This window comes from Daldinia loculata, assembly GCF_022478755.1.
Source record: "Daldinia loculata strain CBS 113971 unplaced genomic scaffold F4817scaffold_29, whole genome shotgun sequence".
NCBI classification, from domain to species: Eukaryota; Fungi; Ascomycota; class Sordariomycetes; order Xylariales; family Hypoxylaceae; genus Daldinia; species Daldinia loculata.
Window position 1 is genome coordinate 383,533 of NW_026054883.1, and position 15,913 is coordinate 399,445.

General features: G+C 48.4%; 4 protein-coding genes across 4 annotated transcripts; 1 reads left to right on the forward strand and 3 right to left on the reverse strand.

Moving 5' to 3' along the window:
• Window positions 1-72: 72 nt before the first annotated feature.
• Window positions 73-1,356, reverse strand: F4817DRAFT_128098 (DNA-directed RNA polymerase III, subunit Rpc31). The gene is made up of 2 exons (XM_049297711.1): window positions 1,032-1,356; window positions 73-953 (listed from the first exon to the last, which is right to left on the reverse strand). Exons 1-2 carry the CDS (start codon window positions 1,176-1,178, stop codon window positions 183-185), a joined length of 918 nt encoding a protein of 305 aa, XP_049158395.1. The 5' UTR covers window positions 1,179-1,356; the 3' UTR covers window positions 73-182.
• Window positions 1,357-1,613: 257 nt separating this feature from the next.
• Window positions 1,614-2,750, forward strand: F4817DRAFT_359255 (uncharacterized protein; the record flags this gene model as incomplete). Its single annotated transcript, XM_049306134.1, has 2 exons — window positions 1,614-1,740; window positions 1,825-2,750. The coding sequence occupies 2 exons, from the start codon at window positions 1,614-1,616 to the stop codon at window positions 2,748-2,750; spliced, it is 1,053 nt and encodes a 350-aa protein (XP_049158396.1).
• Window positions 2,751-2,950: 200 nt separating this feature from the next.
• Window positions 2,951-5,302, reverse strand: F4817DRAFT_128165 (uncharacterized protein). Its single transcript, XM_049297712.1, has 4 exons — window positions 4,921-5,302; window positions 4,187-4,855; window positions 3,976-4,113; window positions 2,951-3,919 (listed from the first exon to the last, which is right to left on the reverse strand). The coding sequence occupies exons 1-4, from the start codon at window positions 4,975-4,977 to the stop codon at window positions 3,152-3,154; spliced, it is 1,632 nt and encodes a 543-aa protein (XP_049158397.1). The 5' UTR covers window positions 4,978-5,302; the 3' UTR covers window positions 2,951-3,151.
• Window positions 5,303-8,752: 3,450 nt separating this feature from the next.
• Window positions 8,753-14,629, reverse strand: F4817DRAFT_128187 (Sec7-domain-containing protein). Its single transcript, XM_049297713.1, has 2 exons — window positions 13,217-14,629; window positions 8,753-13,162 (listed from the first exon to the last, which is right to left on the reverse strand). Exons 1-2 carry the CDS (start codon window positions 14,504-14,506, stop codon window positions 8,876-8,878), a joined length of 5,577 nt encoding a protein of 1,858 aa, XP_049158398.1. The 5' UTR covers window positions 14,507-14,629; the 3' UTR covers window positions 8,753-8,875.
• Window positions 14,630-15,913: the final 1,284 nt, after the last annotated feature.

Here is a 15,913-nt window from a genome sequence, read left to right on the forward strand (position 1 = left end):
TTGGTAAAACAACCTGAAAAGGAGTAGGTCTCGCGAAGCAGGAAAGAGTTCTATTCATTTAAGAAATGCTAAATTGCTAAAATGCCATGGTATCATAGGCCCTGTGATATATCTAGTACAAGGCCCTTCCCTCGTGAACGCCGACCCTAATGCAATTAGATATCAATTTCGGAAATAAGCGACTAAAAATCCATAGCGCTCTCCCCAACCCCTTCGTCTTCCCCGTAGTCGTCATTATCTCCCGCGTCGAAGTAAGCTTCCGCATCGTAGTCGCCGCCCTCATCATCGCCGTAATCATCGTCTTCCTGCGACATCTCTTCTTCTTCCTCGTCCAAGTCCACGTCCTCGGCGTTCGCGGGATCCTCGTTATCACCGTCCTTGATCGCCGCCTCGATGCGCGCCTTACGCTCCTCCTCCGTCTCGTCCTCGTGCGGACGTCTGCGCAGACCATCTGTCCTAGTTCCGGTTCCCTCGTCGTCGCTAGCAAACGGGTCGCCACCTACTACCACCACCTTGCGCTTAACGCCCCTCTTCTCCCGCGACGCTTTGCTCCCTAAGAACCCGCCCTTGGGCCCGCCCGTATCCTTCCCGTCTAGCGTGGCCCATAGCTCCTCGGGGAACAGAGCGCGGACGTACTCGTGCTCGCGGGCCTTCAGGTCGGGCAGGGTGCGCGTCTCGTCGGCGAACTTGTGGCTGTACATGGGCACGGCTTGGAAAGGGTCTAGGGTGGCGCGGTTCTTGACGGCGAAGCGCGCGTTGATTTGCGGCTGTCCGTAGGAGCGGCGCACGGGGTCGGCGGGCTTGGATGTTGCTGCGTCGCCGGTCGTGCTGGCTAGGTGTCGGTGCGTGTAGAAGGGCGTGCTGTGGAAGGCGCGCCGGAACGCGACGAAGGAGGCTATGGCGCGGGATTCGGAGTCGTCGAGGGGGGGGGCGATGGGGGGGTTGTAGGATTTCTAGGAGGGGGATCGTAGTGTTAATATTTTTTGGACATTGAGTCTTGGTAGGTAGGTAGGTAGGAGGTATTGGCTTACCGGATATGTGTCTTGGGGTTTTTCATTGAACATCAGACCAGGCTCGTCGGCGCCAGGCATTCCTTGCGGCGCGGCCTTGCGACCAGCTGCAAAGCCACCACGGCCACCGCGGCCGCCTCGACCTCCTCTACCGCCGCGACCTGACATTTTGGGACATGAAGTGGCCTCTTATCAGAGAGGTAGTTGTTAGATATAGCTTGTTGTCGGGGTGAGTTGCGAAATTATGACTATTTTGAAAAAGGATGAATTTGGAGTCAAGCTTTCTCAAAATTTCGGCGGGGACTTGGTGGGGTCTGTGGGTACGTAGGTACTTTATATATGTACATCTCTAGTGTAACGTACTTCGTACCTCTGTGGAGTAGCTGTGCCATGGCCCCGCCCCCACTAAGGTACCTAGGTACCTAAGCTTTTCTTTAGTTCCGGTCTTTTGGAGATCCATCCATCTTCATCCCTGAAAGCCAACTTTACTAATACAACGCGTCGTTTGTCTGCCTGGACTTACAGGACATCTCCCAATATCTGGATATCTTCTCCCCTACTCATCACTTCTCAGGCTTCACAATGAGCCGGATCGCCGTTAAAATGGATACAGATACGATCTCAGTCACCGGTGTTGAGGAACTAGAAAAGCATCTTGATGAACTCATCTCAGATCCGAATCTAGAACCAACTCTTAAGCTGTTCGACGATGTGGAGCTCCAGCTTACTGGTAGGGTTGCCCAGCTAGATTCACCTAGCTAAGACTATATAATTGTAGATATATTAATCGTACCTGTTAACACTTATTCGATAGATGCCAACATCCCGCCTCTTATTCCGAGGCTTCTACCAAAAATCACCGAGATCCTTAAGCAGTACCAGCAGGATCCCAAAATTCTATGTAGCTTAGCGATCAAGCTCCTTAGACCCCTCACTTTCACTCAGATACTATCACTAGCTTCGGAAGAGGCTTTAATACAAGCTCTACGGTCTCCCGCTCCGTCAGCAAATATTCTTGCCATGACCGTGCTTGAAAAGGCCACCAAGTCACCAGGCGACGCCGCTATTCTAGCTAGGATGAACAGTATAGTTACGCACTTCCTAATACAGTGGCTGAGTGCACCGCAAGTTGAAGTTGGCGAGAAGGGTTCTAGAGTCCTAGGCGATCTTCTGGATGTTGACTGCGATACTCGACCACCCGATGGCCTATCAGTTAATGGCATGGAAATCGCGATCAGGAAGCCGCCCGGTCAAGGGCTATTGTGGCGGAGAATTTTCTACGATCGCGACGTATATGAGCTTATATTGTCGCTCTGGGCAAATCATCCTCTCGGTATCCAGCAGCAGTCCCTTGCTCAAGGCCGTCTTCTCCGGATCTTACCTCGTCTGACGGCTCTAAACTTCCGTGCTGTAACTTGGTCCGATTTTACCGACTTGAACCAGAAATACGCCAAGTCTAACGGCAATGGGGGGTTACTACATTTTGCTGCCCTGTCGATGGTTGATAAAGAGGATATGTTGCTGCATCTTACCCTGATCGATTTCTTCGAGGCCCTTCTAAGCATTCAGCGGGTCACACCATTTTCTACCTACAAGATTGATACGCTTAAAAGTCTTGTAAGAGATGCTACTGCGCAGGATAATGCCTTGAAGGCGGCAATACTCACCTTGCCCGAACGAACTGTACCCGAAGAAGCTGATGACCTCCGACAATTCATCCGAGAGATCCTGAATCCTTAGTAAGGGCTGAAGAATCCATATACTCAGCCCTCTGTTGCTTCTAGCATTCAGGGGTCAGCCAGTTCCATAGCGTAATAGCTTGAGGGAGGGAATACATTTATGCGGTCAAACCAGACCAGCTACGTAAGCTCCCGTGCTCTAATGCCCCCGACGTATAGGACCAAGCCTAATAGACTGCCTAGTGTTCGAGATTATAGCACCCCATATTTAAAAACCAGGAATGTGGATTCTGGGAGTGATGAATATAACTTATTGCATATCACTCAATATCCCACACTTGTCTTACGGAATAGGGAAGACGATATCATGTACAGTGCAATGATATCAGATTACCAAAAACTCTTGTACTCTTTTACCATTAGCCTAGCCCGCGTGTGAGTTCAAAATATCCATGTGCCCTGTTAGCTCCGGCAGCCTATTCCACACATTTCGATAGTTATGTCCCGGCTCTTAAGAAAGGGTAGACGGCCAGTATACCCCTTTACATTAGCCATAATAGTTGCGTCTATCCATCGACCCACCGGTGGCGGCCTCCTGTAATATTCCAGATCCCCTAGACTTCTCATGCAGAACTCTCGTTCTTCTTCGTTTGCCGATTCGAAAGAAAATACCAGAGCGGCTGTATATTCGACGGCGAGCGGTATCTTCGCACTCATCCAGCAGTATGACATCCATATTCGTTTACTGTATTCCCTGCACCGCTTCATCACGCTCGGGTTGTAGTTTTCTAAGGCAAGGTCCGCCTCTTGCAGGGTCCGATGGATAATGATGCCGTACATGGCGTGAGTATAGAATAGCTTCGCAGTGTCTATGTCGCGAAACTGGTAGCATGTTGGGAATAAGTCTGGGTTTAGTAAGTTGTCTACCTCGGTTATATCCCCTGACTCTATCAGTGATTGTAGTGTTGTTTCGTTCTCGTGCTGGAGGTACTCTATCACCGGTGCGGCTCTGAGTACAAGCTCGGCTGCGGTCATAGTATCTGTAGGGTCTTGACATAGCGTCCGGACGAGTCTTACTAGGGTCGGCCAAGTCGTCATCTCGACCCATAAACGGTACATGGCCTTGATAACGGGCCGCGTCGTGTTAAAATCTATTGCTTGTCTGAAAGCTGTTGCCCATTCCGGGTGCATGAATACGCAGTCTCTCCCCAGACGTACATCTTCTTGCAGCTAATTACTGGTCATTAGCTGCTGCGATCTGATATGCTCCTAAAGTCTTGACTTACCATATTGAAAAAGCTGTCGAAGGTGGCGTGAAGTCCTAATTCATCGAAGCTTTGCCAGTGGCCACCCCTACTAACGACAGCGGTCAGTCCAGCAGCGTGACGCTCTTGGTTTGCGCCCCGTTCGAAGTCGTATGTGAGCTAGTTGTCATAACTATCAGAAATGGTTTCTTGAATATCTCTCCGGACACACTAATATCTAATATAAACTTACCTCAAGCTTCTGCAGCAACCATTGCGCCGCTATTGTGTCCGTCACCAAGTCTTGTCCCGGTTCTTGGAGAGCCTTTCTCAGACTCCCTAAAGCTTGCGTATGCAGTCGTAAATCCAACCACGCTTCTGGTGGTAGCGTACCCCGTTGGCTGTTAGCCCAAGATGCGACAACCAACTTGACTGTGTCTCGCAATACTGGGCTTTCTGATCCTAGTCTCTGCGGTATCATCCACACTGAAGGACCCCATATCAGCATATCACGACCCGTCCCAGATGCAGACTCTAAGCAATACACTAATTGGGCTGCTAGTCGATCTGAAGCGTCCATGGCCGGGCAAGGTGTCGGCGATGGTGTAGGGGATGGTGTCGGCGTACTAGATTTGGCGTTCCTAGCGTGACGTGGGCGTGTAAGCCGCATCCGGTGGAACGTGCCGGGTCCCATGGCGGCGGTATACTCCTTCATGTCGATGATCATCGTGCCATTTGGGTTAGTTCCTCGCGGTCGTTGACTTTGAATCTGACTACTGCTATCGGAGGTTTCGCTGGCGCCATCCGAATTGGTTGATTCATTGTGGCAGCCGTTCACTACGAACTTGTAATTGTTTCGTGCCCCGGAGCAGACCCTGCCAGCCCGAGCACATGCACCGCATGTTGGCCAGTTCTCATCACACTATTCGAAAATATCAACTTTAGCTGGTGAGGATAGGGGAAGCGGAGCAAGTATAGGTGGCTTACCTTTGTCTTCCGTAGTTTGCAAAAGGTGCAACGATTACTCTTTGGTATTCCAACCATGATTACAACGACTAGCTTGATTCGTTTGTTAGGATACCGGTGTACCGGTTATGCTACACACCTTAGACGATCTCTCTTGCGTTGGTGTTTGTGTTGGTGCTTGCTGTAGTAGGGTAACGTTGTATCCAAGGAGATATCTCATGCCAGAATTCCGACTTGGCGAGGTCTACCGTTTATTAAGCACGCCGAGATATCTAGAGGGTCGAAAAGGGAGAGTCGCATCTAATGCTATGTTACGTAGTTGCTTCAGCTCGTCTTCCTTAGCCAGTGGCCCGGAAGATAATAACGTAGGACCTTCTAATCTCAATAGCCACGAACGATACGAGGCACGTCGTCAGGGGTTGACGCAAGGTACAGTCCGATAAATTTGGGGCTCTGCAGCAACGGTGTCTCCAGGTAGCGGTCAGGGTCAGGGTTGGATTCCTTTGCCCCCACGTACGACTCAATCTAAGTTAAGCTCAGCTGAGCTAGATTAAAACTTCTTTGCTAATGATATAAAGGAGTTCTTGATGCTTGATTAACTACTCAATAGAGCCCCTTAAAGCGGTGACTATCGAGGCTTAAAACTTCATTACTCGCCAGTTAGGGCTGAGTAATATAACGATGGGATGCTGAGCCTTGGACAACGGAGTACATCCGAACTATAGCGTATCACAACAAACTCCTCCTATCGGGGAGCTGACTTGCGAGGGGAGTGTTGAACCAAGGCTCGGACTTCAGATAACCACAAAGGTCCCATTCCTATCCGGTGGGGATCAACAACACCTTCCAGAGCCTACCACACACTCTCACGTAATCACTTAGTTTTATATGCAACAGTTACGTAGCTAGATACCTTGCAATATGCCGTGGTAAGGCTGACTAGTCGTCCCGGCATACGGGTTCCAGCTCAGGGGCAAGGGCAAGATGGTTTAGTCTGTAAATGAGAACCTCGGACATGCCCGGACTATGGCTTTGGGGAGCAATGACCTGTACAATATCGTGAAGACGACAGGATCATCATAGCTAAAGACTTTAAGACTCTGAGTACCACCCACATTCAAGGGCGTAGTATGTATATGCATGTATATGCACTTATAGCTTATTTTACCCCCTCCCTGCAACTAGTTCTGGCCGAAGCATTCTAGAAACTGACGATATCACATCTCCATTTGTCGTCGACTTCCCGTTGAGGAAAAGACCTACAGAACTGCCGATGGCTTAGAAGGGAGAAGCGGATTCTACTTGGGGTAGGAATTAGCCAATCAGAGGGAAAACGCAACAAGGCCCCCGAAGAGGAAATATATACACATGCTTCGACCCCTTGTGTGGCCTCTTATTGGTCCAGTTGAGCCAATCATGTAGCCCAGAAGATACTCGTCTCCAAGTCTTTCGCGGAACTGGAACAAGACGTACGAATAGATGTCGTGAAGGGGGACTACTGGTGCGACATCACAAGAGGTAATTCATTAGTTATCGTGGAGAAGCCAGGGTAAGATATGTATGGCATCCTACACACAAATAGACAAAACAATGATGTGAATTCCCCTCCCGTTTCTAGAAGATTACCGCGGTAGACGCGCTGTGGTATTCTCTCCCTCTTGTAGAGTATCCTCGGGGCTAGAGACGAATAGACGAGAAAGGAGACAAATAATTCGATCTTATGTCACTACGTATAAATAAGTTAGAATAGGCTATTGCTTAACTCGTCGTTCTCTATACTACTGCCTGGAGATGTTGTGTTACCCATCATCTCTTTTGAGGGTTGCGTCGTAGCGCATCTGTCTTAGATAAATACAACACAACACAACACAACACAACACAACATAACGTCTAAATACTAACAAATAATACATAGTTTAACCCTCCTCCAGTTCGCCGGTCAGCCCTAACGTAAGCACAAGTGCCTGTCTTTCCGCGTAAATAGAACGTCGTCTACCAATAGACAGCTCAAGTATACGGTATTTTATTTTCCCATGTCCTTCTACATAAGAGATCTATCACTTATCATACTCGCTACCCTAGCAGCTCGAGTCATGTAAAGCATGATGATAAGCAAGCGAGGCTTAACAAGGGGAGTAATACGGGATCCTATCCAATAATAATAGCATCCGGAACAAGAGACTACTCAATCTCGGTGTCTTCTGTCCCCGGTTGTTCAATCCCTAAATGCATAATTTTATAATACAGAATAATGTCTTTCAACTTCGAAATACGGACGCTCATTCGTCTATTAATACATGTATTCACATCGCTTAGCAGCCCTACAGGGAGTACCAAACATAAACGCATACTGGTCGAACGAGACGCTCGACTTAGATAAGATCCTATTTTGTTTGACATGCTTCCCACGCTTTGCTATACTGCCCTCCTATTTGTCCCTCTCCTAATATTTCGACATTCCGTGATATTAGATAACCACGGCCCGCGCATATCGCAATCTCTTGCAAGTCTACCTAATGCAGTCATGCTATCATCTGAGGCTCTAAACTAGTCCTACTAGCCACGTCTTTTTTTGTAATTATCTCGATACCTTATCAATCAGGAACAAAGCAAGTAAGCTATCGCCGAAAAACAAATCGGAAGGATGGGTGAGACTTATTGGCCGATACAAAACTTAATCGAGAATCTCATATCGTTGACCTCGACGTGGATGGGGATGGATGGATGTAAGAATCTCGGACCCCGTAGACAACGCGAGGTCACACCAAATTCTTTCGCCGATAGCGACGGCGCGAATGATGAGGTATATGAATAAGAATTGATCAGCAGTATCCAAGCTGCTTTCGTAATCCTTAACCGCGCGGAAGAATTTAGTATGTTCTTTGTGTAACTCACAACCCCTTTTCGCCCCCGGCTCTTAAGTCCGCAGACCTATTTAGAACTAGGACATACTTTAACACGGTAGAGTATGGCCCATGACGCACCTGATACGATACTAGCTAAGAAAAGAACAATAGAAACCGGGGGTTTAGAGTCCTAGGTTTGATAGACACAAGGAAATAGACAACATCTTACAAAGAGAATACTAGCAAGCGGAAACGAAACCTCGATATTATTAACGAGACCTCCAGCCGTAGAATACGAAAGTCGTTGTACACGCGACGACCAGGAATACCTCCCTAGTATACATATAGACATACCAGTAGTTAACGGTTATATATAGTCTAGAACCGACCAGGGGCAACGAGCTAATCGGCACGCAGATGACTTCCAAGACAGGAGCTAGAAGGCTTACTAGAAACGCCGTTAGCTTCGCACGGGAGCAGATAAAGCTTGTTTGAGGAACCGCCGTGACGTGCAGGATGTCTAGGTAGTTATTGTCCCAGATAGATTCCTACCTACCTTACCTTAGGTAGGTAGGTAGGTAGATATTACGCATCTAACCTTGGCGTCTGGGCATGTACGATCTAAATATTACATGCGCCAGAGATGAACCACGAGGAGACGAAACAGACCATCTCCGTCAACACGGATTTCCAATTTGGGAATCTAAATGCGGCTCCCGGTCTTAGGTTAGGTACCTACCTAGTAATCAGGACTCGACATACTCAGACACGAGGCCTCACTCATTTATCTTGTCCTCTTCGGCGGGCAAAATGGGTTTAAAATTGTACAATACGAGACACCACTGCTGAGGCAACGTGCGTATATACGTGCAGTGCCTACATAGGCAAAACACCAAGAAAAAACAAAATTGTATCTATCATACAAGAGCTTAACTTGCTTGTAATGGGCCCTCCCGCCCAACCGAACACCGGATGTGACCGTAGTCGTCTATTAATCGCGTCCATTTTTGTTCCAATGCCCCTTTTATGACAAATCAATACTCGCGACGGCCTCGCCCCCGTCGCGCTCTGGGAAGTGCCGAATGACCGCTATGTAGTAACTAGCGTCGTGATAGAATCGGCCCGCCATCTCACGCCCTTATGCCACCCATACCAACCTCACCGACTTCTAACTCCGTAGTTGGCGTCTCCCCGCTGATAGCGACGCTGGCAACACTCTCTCGCCGGCCACCGGAAATCCCCTCAATCCCGAGACCTACTTCGCCAACCTTTCTCATGACAGCGAGCAGAGCAACTCTCAGGTCGGCACTAAGTTCCTTGCCCAACAACTCAACTACTAAGGGATAGAACGAAGGGATGTGCTCGGCAAACTCCTTGTCCGGCCATGTCGAGTAGCCCTCCAGCACGTCAACGACGACTGGACGCCACGCTACAATGTTTCGTTGCTGCGATTCTTCCTCCAGCGCTAAGTAACCCCTGATGACGTCTTTGCAGAGGGGTACTAGAGCCTTCTCGACTTCGGGTCGACTCTCTGCACGCGACGGCGACGTGTCGGCGAACATCCTGAATAAGATCTGGATATAGGTGGCAGCCGAGCCACTCTCCTGCTTTAGGAGGTTGGGCGGTTGCTTCATGAACCCCTCCCGCCATAGGCGCATGCGTAAGTCCTTATCCTCGTTGAACCGCCTAGCGAAAAGGAATGATTTCTTAAGGAGCGCCATTAAACGCAATAGCTCTCTAGATGGTATCTGAGAGTAGACGGTGTCATTGGAAAAGAGTTCATTAACCGTCTCAATCATGAGGAGTTGTAGAACGCAGCGAGATATGATACGGTTAAAGAAGCGCCGTCGAGCCGCCGTTACCACTACAGGCTGCTGCTGGAGTGAAGAAGTAGGTTTATAGTCTTCAAGACGGTTCGAGGCATTGCCGTTCGGCGAGCGTAGGGAGTCTTCGGCATGAGGAGGTAGAGTAGTGGCATCTGAAGCAGATTCGATTCCAGATGAAATGCTACCCTTATCTGCGCCATTAATCTTTAGCGACCTTTCGTCTGTGGGTGAGTCACTTGTAGGCGTAAGAGGCACTTCGAAACCTAGTCCGGTGGGAGGTGGCGATAGTGAGGATGGGACGTTAATAGTTGTGGCTGAGAATAACTGGTAAGCTGTCGTCCTCTCGAATAACTCGCAGAACGATCCGACGATCTGAGCCCAATGACTATCGGTGAACTTCGTCACATTCTGCAGGATTAGCTGCTGAAGACAATTGCTGCCTATCCTAGCGATCGTATCGTTTTCTTGGCATATGCAAAGTGCTAGCAGCTCGAGGAAGCGATCCAACATGTACTCGAGGGCATCGAAGTAGTGTGTAAAGAGGATGATCATATTACGAAGTGCCTGGATCATGGTGGTCGACAGCCACACAGACAGTTCCTCATGGTTAAGAGCATTGGTCATCTCCGGTCTCGACCGCAGTACCATGAAGATTGGGTATAGCTGCTGTCTCCATAGTATATCCCAGAAATCAGACGGGAAATCACCGCCGTACCGAAGCAAGGCCTCGAAGAAATAATTCAAGGCATTTGATCTTACTTCCAAGTCTTCCCCTGTCATCAGGACGTCGTGGAATGCGAATAAAACCGGAAACCAGAAACCCTCTTCGATTGAAGTACCGCCCTGCTGCCTAGACACAGTACTGGGCGACTCTAGTGGACTACCATCTGATGCAGGTGTTTGGTTGGACTTTTGCGATAGTGGACATTCCGGAGTTTTGAGCATTTTTGGTATTATCGATTTAAGCGTCTCCATTGCTTGCAGGCTCTTTTTCTGGAACTTGATGTTCTTTGAGAATTCAGTAAGACAAACTATCAAGTCCGTGAAGGCTCCTTGAGAGATGACAACACCGAATCGTGTTTTATAAACAAGGGTAACGTTTTCGTAAGCCAAGTTTACGATAGTCTCGTTAGGATCCCGCGCTGCAACAGTAAAGACACCAAACATGGTCCTCCAACCTGACCGAATATTCTCACCTCGGGCTTGGATCATCTGGATCAAGCAACGCAGAGCCATATCTTTAACAGTCAAGTTGCTTGAATTGGCGATAACATGCTCAAATGGCTTTAGGAAGTCCTTCTGAAACTTGAAACCTGGAAGCTCTTCAAGCTCCATGAAACGCATTGACAACTGCCGTAGCGAGTCGAGCGCAAAGTACACGATCGCTGTATTGTTGTGGCACCCCACCTTGTTGAAATGCTCGCCAAGAACCACCCAGATATTAGTCCACTCGAAACGGACACGGGTCATGTTGTAGTAACTGATTTCGACGATCTTTTGCAAACTGTACGTTCGCGGGGAGTCGTTGGAACCTGATACTTTAATTTCGTCCCAGCTCACCTCGGTGAGAGCCTTGGCGAAGTGGACGATGGCCTCGCCATTTAGATTTGCGGTATGGCTGAAAATCCGGTCTACGCTCTTAATGACATCGTCTGATCTGCTCTCGAGCGCAATTTCCATGGAAAAGCCTCTCGCCCCAGGGTTAGACCTATTTCGGTGTCGGGTAGAGGCTGTCGATTTACGAGAATCGGTCGTACTTGTTCTCTCAGGCGGCATGAAGCGCGCTTTGGACACATCGGGGATGGCACCTTCATCGACACCTCCGGTAATGAGCTGCAACCGGTCCAGCTGACTTATGCACATGAGGATATCCTTCCAAGACTCCTTCAAATAATTACCTTCCGTCTGTCCGAGCTCCAGGATGACTCGCAATGCCTCTACATTCTTGGCGAGAATCTGCTGAGGGTTGTTCAGGTTAGTGGCGTTCTTCAGCGCCGACATGAAGGCTTCTCGCGCAGTTGCCAGATCGAAAAGGCATGCGATCTTTATGGCTTGCTTCATCCCTTCCAAGCACAGTTTATTTACTTCTAAATTCTGCGCCTTTTGCATTTGGTTTGAGAAGGCAGAGAAGAAGGACATCCAGGTCACATCAAACATAGGCCCAACGTGCCTAAAGGATGTCGCCGGGATGAACTTGACTCCGGCCTTTGCGGCGTTCTTCCGTTGGTTTTTGAACAAGTTCTTGAAAAGCTGCTCTGAGCGAAGCGCGATTTCCTCAGATTGCTGTACGTATGCTTCTCGCTGTAGATCCCGACCAACATTCGAGAGAGCTTGGCCAAGTCCGGCAGCAAAACCTGATGACTGCGCAGGTAAGCTACCCGCAGCCGCGGCAGCCTCGCGCTCGCTCTTGAGAACTATCTCATTACCCGCAATCTCCTCGTATATCCCGATCAGATAATCATCTGGCAAATCAGCATTGTCGTTAATACCCCTGTTATTCTTGATGAAGTCTTCTTTGGTCATTCGCCTAGCTATTTTGCTACTGTGTAAGTCCGTGTTCAACAAGATTACTGAATAAGCTAGAACGTAGGCAGTGTCCGCATTGGCAAAAGCATTTGGGTTGCCCATGACATAGCGATTGGCAAACTTCAACATGAATCGATCGATCTTCTGGGCTTCTCCAGGAAGACGGAACGACTGGAGAAACTGCCGCAAGGCGTCGACGAAGCGCCTTTGAGCAAAGTCCATAGTATCGACGAAAGCATGCATAATCTCGATATTCTTCGGCTCGCCCTCACCGAGATATTCACCAATTTGTGCCTTATCGAGCCGATCATCTGAGATTAAAAACTTAGCGATGTCCTTGGGGGTGTCACTTAGAATAAACCCTTCCTGGATCAAAAGTTTGATTCCTCTTTTCGGCTTGAAGTTGAATTGACGGATCGCATTAGCTAGTGCTGTTTTTCGAGCCTTCTCCTTCTCTAATTGAGCCGGGTCGTCGTCAACAACGGGGGTAGAAGGGAGTAGCGGCGTTTCAAGGCGAGAGTTGCTATCGGCAGCCGAAGGGTCGATGGACTCCCGGATATCGTCTACTGAAGCGCGCGTATCATTATCGCGCGATGCACCGTTCACATCCGGACGGCCAACAACAGACCAATTGACAAGTGATCGTAAAGCCTCAACGAGAGAATCTAAGGCTGCCCTCTTAAGGACATATTCCCGCGGTATCTCAGGCTCAGGTTCGCTAGGAGGCATGATGTCTCTCACGTTTAGAGGTGGTGGCAATACTCCCTTCAGTTGCCAATCTGAGCCGATGTTGGGATTCGAATTCTTCTCCTCGTATAGTTGCTCCTGGGCAGCTGTGATAGATACGGGGTTAATGGCAAGCTTCGATAGATCTTCTATAATGGTCTGGAAGATATTGTCGAGATGAGAGTCGCAGTCGTAGTTGAGGTATGTCTCGACTAATCCGCGAGGGTCGCCGCAAAACCTGGTGAGGATAATGATGAAATAGATCTTTTGAGAGGGCGGCGCGGTCCGTCTAGCCAAAAGCGCCAAGTATATCTCGTTGAGGAACACCTCTATCTCTTTCTACAGTTACAATGTTAGATTAATAGAGATCAATAAACTGGATACCAGTCTTACCTTGAACGGCGCTCGCATGAATTTAAACATCAACCAAAAAATTTCACAGCAGACCTCGAACACCTTATCAACCGAGCTGGCCCCATTTCGGGTGATGCTAAGGCAGAGGTAGAACTTGATGGCCTGTAGAAAACTGGTCGCCTCATTACTTTTTGTGTTGGTGATGGTACATAGGGGCGAAGTAAAAACAAGCATGTGGTTATTCAAAAGGGTACGGATAAGGTGGAGTGAAATAAGTTTGGATCTCATGTGTTGGCCTCGGTAATCGTAAAGCTGGTCCGGAGGTAAGACCTTAGTTGATAGGTTGCAGAAAGACCGGAAGACAAGGTATGCATCCCGGATGTAGACCTCATCTTCGGCTTCGAGGGACTCGGCAGTTTCTTCCGCCTCAGTGGTCGTGTCGCTCTGCGTCTGTTCGGAAACCCTCCTTGCCGTCTTCCTAGGCGGCTTTAACTGCGTGACCATAGTCGGGCCATCACCCAGATTTGAATCATCAAAACTCTTTCGGTGCTCGAGGTCCTTTAAGGTCAACTTAGGTCCGACTTCGTTCGTTGAACGAGAGCGTGCAAGCTCAGGTAGACTCCCAGTGGTCGCCTCATCGGGTGTCTCCTGTTCTTCTTCGGCGGTAACGCCATTTCCATTGGCGACGGATTCTGCTTGTTCAAAGGTGACATTGCTAGAGCTATTCTTCAATGTTCCTAGATTAATGCGAGCTTCCTTCATATGTAGTCTCGTCTTGACCCGCTCGAATACCATGCCAACCATCTGGGTTAGGGTTCCTTGCGCGGCTTGCTGATTTTCTGGAATTCGCGACAGTAAAAAGACATTATATACCTGGCGCACAGCCTTCAGCAACCCAGCTCCATGCACGACGATCTTGTCGTTCAACACAGCGGCCAACAAGGCCTGGACGATGTGTCGCTGGACGTCAACGGGCGTGGTCTCGCCCTGAAAACAGTCGCATATCGTATCGATAGCACGATCTATCATAGGAGCCTGCTCCGTGCCATCCTCCTGCGCGCTGCCCGTGGCGACATTTACGGAGAAGTACGAGGAAGATGTAAGTTTTTGTATGCAGTCGAGGGCGGTATTGATCAATTGACTACTTCCAGTCTTAGTAGCTAATTGCAAAGGCGCGAAGACGACCTGAGGGTCGGGCAGCTGAGTCTCTTCTTCCTTAATAGCCTTGAGAGCCTTCTCGGTAAGTTCGGCGAGCTGTTTATTCCTCTGTGCTTCTTTGGATGCAGCGATGGCCTCAAGAGAGGACACCACAAAGACTAAGGAGCTCATGGTTCGCCGAGCTTAAGGAGAAGGAATAGTGGCCATTCGAGGAGGGTCGGTTTAGCTGAAGATAGGGGTTTAATTCGGGGTTGAGTTCGGGTTCGAGTTCGAGTTCGAGTTCGAGTTCGCGACTTAATCGTGATCCAGGGATAGATTTTAGGTACTTGTTGGTAGTTTCGTCAGTCTGTCCTTTTCGGCAGATCTAATACTCGCGTTCCTCAATGCTCGATGTGAATTATCTCGTCGCCTCGATCACTACAAATATATAGCGCAAACTAACAACTTATACCTCCAGGGGAAAAGAAGGCGCAGTCGTAATAAATGACGAACTTCGTAGGGACTTTTATTAATTTTGGAGGTTTTTGGTCTGGCCAAGCTGGCAAAGTTCCCTGAACAAGGGTTGCTCTCCACTGTAGATTTAATTGATGACAAGGCCGCCCAAGCACCCAAGGTCCAAAACCGCGGCAAGGGGTAGGTGGGGAGTTGCATACTAGGTACGAACGGATAAATCAAAGCGGCCTTAGGTTATACAACTTGGGCGGCCTTACACCCGACGAGTACCGATCCTAGCCACATCGATCTAATCGAGCCTTACCTAATTCCAATGAGATTTCCATCATCAGCCACATCTGCCACAGTCCTGTCACTTTTGTCTTACGGCTTTATCTACCTCATAGATAAGCCCCGATAACCTAGCTGCTTACAACTATTGTAAGCTCGCTCAACCATTTTACCACCATTTTACCTTAGGTACCTTACCTGACTTCTTAGATCTCATAATCATCCGAATCCTTTAGGCGTATCGGGATTCGACTAAGACAGTATTCCTGCAGCTTTAAAACAAAGTCCCTATTTCGAAGACTCTTTTCTTCGGTTTATAGACACTCGTATTTCTATACTGTTAAGTATCGACGTAGGTGTTTAATAGAGAAGCTCTCTATGTTAGGATGGATAATAAAGATGATGGATGTACATACTTTTTAAACTTTACATTTTTAGCTAGAGCTCTGTTAGCTTGCGCCTTTCAACCAATTAGAAATGGATCGCACGGCGGAATCCATTGGGGAGACCCATTTCCATATTCCTACGGATTCCGACGAGGACGGTGTATCTCTACCTCTCAATAATACCAATAACACGTATAAGCGCACAGTCGTATAGAAACCAACGCTTAACAATGGGGGTATAAAATAGAAATTAGAATTTCTGCGAGTGAATTCTATTACCTTATTCACTTGTATATTATTTGAGAATTAAATATCTTCCCTATAAATACAGATTAAAGCAAGTAATGCATTCTGGTCATAAATACAAATATCAGGTAATCTACGCTAATAAAAGGTACCGATACATCACAACCCAGAAATACATAGGTATGTATACCTACATGTAGCGCTAGTGGTTCTTGGTGCAACA

Excerpts from the sequence above, each read along its gene's own strand:
- F4817DRAFT_128098 (XM_049297711.1), bottom strand. The coding sequence starts at position 1,178 with ATGTCAGGTCGCGGCGGTAGAGGAGGTCGAGGCGGCCGCGGTGGCCGT. Across the intron at positions 954-1,031 it reads AACCCCAAGACACATATCCG|AAATCCTACAACCCCCCCAT; the intron begins GTAAGCCAATAC and ends TCCCCCTCCTAG.
- F4817DRAFT_128165 (XM_049297712.1), bottom strand. The coding sequence starts at position 4,977 with ATGGTTGGAATACCAAAGAGTAATCGTTGCACCTTTTGCAAACTACGG. Across the intron at positions 4,856-4,920 it reads GCAAACTACGGAAGACAAAG|TGTGATGAGAACTGGCCAAC; the intron begins GTAAGCCACCTA and ends ATTTTCGAATAG. Across the intron at positions 3,920-3,975 it reads TCGACAGCTTTTTCAATATG|CTGCAAGAAGATGTACGTCT; the intron begins GTAAGTCAAGAC and ends ACCAGTAATTAG.
- F4817DRAFT_128187 (XM_049297713.1), bottom strand. The coding sequence starts at position 14,506 with ATGAGCTCCTTAGTCTTTGTGGTGTCCTCTCTTGAGGCCATCGCTGCA. Across the intron at positions 13,163-13,216 it reads TCATGCGAGCGCCGTTCAAG|AAAGAGATAGAGGTGTTCCT; the intron begins GTAAGACTGGTA and ends TTGTAACTGTAG.